Source organism: Cannabis sativa, chromosome 9, assembly GCF_029168945.1.
Source record: "Cannabis sativa cultivar Pink pepper isolate KNU-18-1 chromosome 9, ASM2916894v1, whole genome shotgun sequence".
Classification (NCBI taxonomy): Eukaryota; Viridiplantae; Streptophyta; class Magnoliopsida; order Rosales; family Cannabaceae; genus Cannabis; species Cannabis sativa.
In genome coordinates, this window is record NC_083609.1 from 2,340,677 (window position 1) to 2,347,452 (window position 6,776).

The following is a 6,776-nucleotide window of genomic DNA, read 5'->3' on the forward strand; positions in this document are numbered from 1 at the left end:
CTACCAAACATTATAAATAAATACATGAAAAAAATATTGACTTGTGTATTCTTTTTTCTATTTTGTCTCATATTTTTTATAGTGCCATATTCATTTTTTAATTAAAGCAATTTACGTGTAAATATTTAAAATTAATTTTCAGTTACAAATAAATACTTATTTTTAATTTTTAATTATGTTAATAATATACGAGTTATATAATCAAAACTTTTACAAATCATTATCCACATGTCATTTTTTATTAGTTTATTTAAAATTAATTTTTCAATAAAAAATTTAAAATTTAATGATGACTTTGAGCAATCAAGAACTGTCACGTAGCCATTAACTTGACACTAAACGACGAGCTACTTGCAGAAATTTTAAAAATATAACATAAATTTTATTACCGTCAAAAATTAAACTTAAGTATTAATTTACAAGTAGGATTAAACTTAAGTATTTATGCCGCAAATTACCCTTTTACTTATTTTAGCCATACAAATTTTATTGAAATTTAAAATTATTTTAAGTAACGTTTGGTAACAATTTTATTTTTAAATTTTTTATCACAAAAATGCAAGTAAAGTTTTTGTTTCTAAAATTATGTTTTTGAAAAATAAAAATGTGTTTTATAACTACTTTTGCTTTTCATATTTAAAAACTATTAACAAAATTGCGTTCTGTAAATTTTATTTTTATTTGCTGATTTTATTTAAGTCGGGTCCGAGTCTCAGACGAGATCGGGGGTCAATAGTAAAGGTCTGGGGACGGGGCCAAGGTCCGAGTCCAGGTTCCAAGGCTTCGTCTAGGTTAGAGTCAGAGTCTAAAATATTAATTAAGAAAAAAATTTAAAAAAAAAAATTAAAAGTGATTTATTTTTTTCAAATTTTTTAATATTTTGATTTTCAATTAAAAAATTAAAAAGTAAAAATAATTTTATTAAACATGATTTAAAAAAAAAAAAAATTACTTTTTTTAATTTTAAAACAAAAAACTAATTAAAAACGTGTTACCAAAACTAAATACACCATTAATTATTTATTATGTGGAATTCAAAGTTCAATATTGAAGCAAGTAGTAAATTATTTCAACCCTATTTTGGTCATCCTACATAATTTCTATTATGAAAATTTATAGAATAAAATAATTATAAAAAAGCAAAATAAAATTTTCAACTTCACAATCATTTATATATTTATTTTTGAAAAGAAAGAAATAAACTTGACAATCATTTTACTTGATCATATACTAATTTTTGGCTGCAGGCCAATTTTTGGGAGCAGAGAGGGATGAATTATTGGTTTATTTTGTCCCTCACTTTCATGATTTATGTTCATATGGTATAATGCAAAGCATGACCAATTCACTTCATCCATCTCTAACTAAATTCTGTCCCCATCATCAATCACTTCACAAAAATAAATAAATAAATATGTACCCACATTGCCAAGAAAGAAGGAAATAATAATAATAATAAAAAAAGCTTCTTTTGTATTTGTAATCTTTAATAAAATTTGCTAATATCTACTATTCCATGGAGATGGTTGGTTGAAAAAAATTAATGGTGTAAAAGAAGAATCATATGAATGAGAATGGAAACTTTTGTAGTGAGAAAATGAGAAGTATCTATTATCTAAATTCTAAAGTGTTTTTGGCCAATTTTGAGAAAAATGCTAATGGGCACATGTTGTTGAACAATAAAACAAAAGGTAACATATTGTTATTGGTGCAATTCAATAATAAGTACATGCCGATCTTAAGTAATAATGGGCCTAAAAAATTTTGTATGTATGTTATATCTAAAGTAAAGTGTGAATACCTTACAAGAAAAAAAAGTAAAGTATAAATATTATTGGATTGTTTTCTTACAAAATTTTATAAAAATATTGTATTTTCAATGTAAAAAAGCTTACTATATAAAAGTTTTGGGCCTGGTTCGGGTGTGCCCTAGATATGGGCTTAGTTCGCCTTAGCCCAAGGTTGGGCCTGATCGAGTCTTATAAATTTTGATTTAATAAATAATATAAGAAATTGTTAACTACTTACACCACATCAATATGGTGTTGGACAACTTAAGGTGTCTAAGAGCACTCACAACAACTTCTCTAAAATATTTCATAAAAAAAAAATAACAACTTTTCTAAAATAGAAAAATTTTAAATATTTTTTTTGAAAAAATCATACTAAAGATAAGTACACCAAATGCTTTAACCTCTTTTTTCATGTTAAAGTATTTTTAAAATTTACTATTCATGTTCTACATTTATAGAATAGTATTCATTACTCTAAACATTTTTTATAAATTATTTTGGGTCTTAATAATTATTTTTATATGGGGATATGTGCATGTATTAGTATTATATATTTAAAATTAATAAAATATATTAAAATTAAAAAAAAAAATTGGTGATGTATTTTAAAGAAGTTAATATATGGTGATAGAGTTTTAGTAATGTATTTTAAAGAATAAAATAGAGAAAGTGCTCTAATAGCAATATTCTTTTAATTAAATACACTCCTATAATAGATGTTCTAAACTTATTTTATTAGTTTTTATAATTTTAAATTATTTTTTATGTATGAGTATGTGTGTATCATATGCTAAAATGAATAAAATATATTAAAAGATAGGATTTAAAAAAAAATAGAGAAATTATTGAATAATGTAATGCAAAAATTTATGTAAAATAAATTAAGTAAAATTTTAATGATGTATTTTAAAAAATAAACTCATGATGTGAATGTTCACTTCTGAGGTCAACTTTAAATAGAATCAACATTTCCAAAGAATTAGTTAAAAGGGTTTCAGCTTTTTATCCAAGTTTAGTTACCAAAATTTCTTACTCAGAGTTACAAATGTTTGCCAAAAAAAAAGTTACAAATGTTTCTTAAAATACCAAAAAACATCCAAATTCATCATAAAATCTTTCAGAAAAATCTTCTTTATATAACAAGTAAATCAACCATCAAATTCTATTATTAAAAAAAAAAAAAAAAAACTATCAAATGACTAACATTGTATTCAGTTTCACCACAGAAAAAATAACTATATAAAAAACAAAACATTACAATTCATTTAAAATACAAAAATAATAATGTGTTATATCATTCAAAATTCAAACTTGATATAAATACCAAAATATCAAACCAAACAAAAACGACATTCTTCCCAAAACCCAATATAATCTAAAAATTCAGTTAATTAAAATACCCAAAAAAAAAAAAAAAAAAAAATCTAGCAAAATCATCAAACTCACTCACCACAATATAATTTCATTTTCAACCTCTATTGTTTTCAACTATAGTAATTATATGCAAGTACCAAAATCTCAAACTTCAAACCTTGTGGAAGCTAATCTACAAGCTAAATAATCATAATAATAAAAAACAAACAAACAAATAACTTAACTAAAAATAATCTAATCCAATACAAAAAAAAATACAATCTAACCTAACTAGAAACTTATATATATTAATAGTAAAACAAATTAAAAAAAACCCTTAAAAGTACTAATTACTAACTAATATTACACACTAATACAAATCATCAAGACTCAATTGGGTTATGATTCTCTACCATCATTCCCACCAAATTTTTCCCTTTTCTCATCTCAATAATTTTCCGGTGCGAATTCGAATGCAAATCGCTCGAAAAACTAGGGCTACTCGCCGGCCTATACTCCGGTACCAATCTCCCCGATTTGTACCTAACCCCACAAGCATTACAAAGCGTTTTAGGTCCACAAGGACCTGCGCGCCATTGCGGGGTTTTTTCAGCCCCGCAATGCTGACATTTTCTTCCCATTATACCCCCACTCATTTTTGTTGCTGACGTCATCAAAGTCGTCATCGTCTTATTGTCCTTTTTCATTGCTTTTTTCCTTTTCTTTTTCTTCTTCTCTGTCTTCACACTGTGGTGACAGTTTCCGATGCTCAAAAAGAGCTTTTCGCCTGACATGTCAAAATAGCTCCCACGGCGGCGCCGGCACCGGCGCTTGCTCCGGGCACGGCGCGGCGGCGGCTTCAAGCCGCCGAAACAGCTTGTGAGTACTGAAACTGAGCTATCGTTGCTGCTGCTGCTGCTGCTGTGGCTGCCTTCTTCTCCTTCCAAGACTGATACCGGACTGTGAAGGTTTGGTTTGACGCCGGCGCCGCCGTAAGGGTGGTCGGAGAGAATGTCCGGTAGGAATTCAACCGCCGGGAATGAATCTTTGTTTGATATCCATTCAAGTTCTTCTTCCTGTTCAATAAAAATGTACATATTGGTAAATACACAAATTGTTTGGGGGTATTATGGTCTTTTCGATAAGATAGGGTATAATAATTAAACATTATTTAATTTTTTATTGGTGGATATTAATTGGAAAATGGTTGAATAACAGCTCAGCTCACAATGTGACATTGAGCAAGTGGCAACAATAATTTTGATAATAATAAAAAAAAAATTAATTATTAAAAAATAAAAGCATATATCGTCCCCATTAATTATATGCCGATTTTGTCCTCGAATATTATAACATGGTGTGTAAACGTTTACAGGGGCAAAAATGTCTTTTCATACATAATGTTATCATAATCAATCAATGAAACGCGTGCACCACCCAATCCTCACTTAACATCGTGTTCGTGTTCATTGGCAAACTCGCCCGAGTCAACTCGGCCAAACTTTACCAAAACCAAACCGAGTCATTTCCCGAACTCAGTATATAATCTAAACTCGGCCGAGTCACCACCGGAATCGGTTTCTTTTCTTTAATAACAAGAGTATATAAGTATATATACACATGAACAAAAATAAACTTACATGAAAATGAAAAGGGACACCTGAACCGAACGAGTCCAAAACCTCATTACTCCTTATCGATATGTCTTCATCATCAGGAAAGTTCAAAAAATCATCCATGAAACATGGTTCAAGCTCGAGAGACACCATTTTTGGGTCAAAGAAAGAAAACCAACAAGGTTTTTAAAGAGAGAGAAAATAATATTATGAGGTTTTTAGAGAGAGAAACTATGTTCGCTATAATATCGTCGTAGATTTTATATTTATTTATTTTTTTTTATATTTAAAATTTTATGAATGTATGTAGTAACACGCCGTACAGTGTACAGATGGGAAAAAAGGTTACTCTGTGTTTACGTACACAATACTTTCCCTACACTTCAAATCAAAATGTTAATCAGTACAGTCTAATCCACTTGGCTGGGTCCCACTTGTACTTTTACGTATATAATTGTGGTGCTTTACTATGAATCATATACCTTCCATTTTTTCTACCAAAGGACTTTTTAAAATCGAATCAAGTCAATTATTTATGATTGATTTACTTAAAAAATTAATTATTAGTTACTTAGGGGTATAATAGTAAATAGATAAGATCACGTTTTCATGGAAACGGGCGGCTTACGCAATCCAACGGCCTGCCCTCGACGATCATTACGAAGCAATAAAGATCCAACCGTACACGTAATTGTACCAATCAAAACTTGCCACGTGTTAAAACTTAATTAGTATTTAATAATAATAAGTAGAGTAATCTTTGGTATAAATAGCTAAGTGTAATTCTCAGTTTCAAATAAATACATAATTTAATTATAATTCTAAAATTACATATTTTATTATTAATTGTTAAGTAAATTGTCATGTAACAATCTCTAATTGATTCACGTTATTAAATTTTTCATTTATAAAAAATAATTAATTTAAATATAATTTAAGTATTATTATCGATAAAAATTAAATTTAAATATTTATCTATAACTGTAAGTTAAATTTAAATATTTATACCGTAAATTATTCTAATAAATAAATATAATTAGCTACATAAATTTTAGAGATTAATTTATAAATATACAAAAATATTATTATATGAAATTTTTTATATTTTTTTTAATGTATTTTTAATTATATTTTTGTTAATTTATTGTTTATTTATTTAAAAAATAGTATTTAATATAATTATCACTTAATTTTAATTAATTAACCCCGACATCGCACGTGGCGGCGATGATACTTGGTTGATTGTCTTGTAGTTGAGTGGTGGGGGCCCATTGGACGGCCCATTTGCATGTGATGTGAGGTTATGGGTGGGACCCACCTCAGTCCCCACGTTCCATTTCCCAATTTGGTGAGTAGTTGCAGTAGGTAAGGTTAGATACGCAAATATTTTTGCTACTTTAACACGTGATCCTCACGTGCCTGCCTTTTATTTTTCCTTTAATTAATTGTTAGATTATTTTTTCTTTAAAAAAAAAACATTTTGTCTTTTTTCTAGGTAATGTAAATAAATTAATATTTTGAATATGTTTTTAACGTTAAATTTAGTAGGCTATATGATTATTTGATTCTTTAATTAAAAATATTCATTTAATTTAATTTATTACACTAGATTATCCAATAATTTTAAGGAAATAATCCAACTAATTAATATAGAGTATATTCTAAATATCTTTTTAGATATATTGTTTGATTAAATGTGGATAGTATCTTTTTCAAATTATTTCGTAAATAATATATGATTTAAAAAAAAATTGAAATGAAACTCCTAAAATCTAAATTACTATATTTAGAATTTTTTTTTTTGTTTTTATATGTAATTTCTAGAATATTCTTTTTTTTTTTTAAGGATTCTAGAATATTCTTTATTTACAATTTTATTTATATAAGGTATTTCAAATTAGTTACATTTGAATTTAATGGATTTTTATCTTGTAATAAGAAGAAAAAAAATCACTAAATATCTACATTTCCATATTACTGCCTCTACCTTACCATTTACACAGACCCTGCAAAC

The 6,776-nt window shown here is 27.1% G+C and overlaps 1 protein-coding gene across 1 annotated transcript; it reads right to left on the reverse strand.

Moving 5' to 3' along the window:
• Positions 1-3,363: 3,363 nt before the first annotated feature.
• On the reverse strand, positions 3,364-5,630 carry LOC115723142 (GATA transcription factor 1). The gene is made up of 2 exons (XM_030652576.2): positions 4,787-5,630; positions 3,364-4,222 (listed from the first exon to the last, which is right to left on the reverse strand). Exons 1-2 carry the CDS (start codon positions 4,913-4,915, stop codon positions 3,530-3,532), a joined length of 822 nt encoding a protein of 273 aa, XP_030508436.1. The 5' UTR covers positions 4,916-5,630; the 3' UTR covers positions 3,364-3,529.
• Between the last annotated feature and the right edge of the window lie 1,146 nt (positions 5,631-6,776).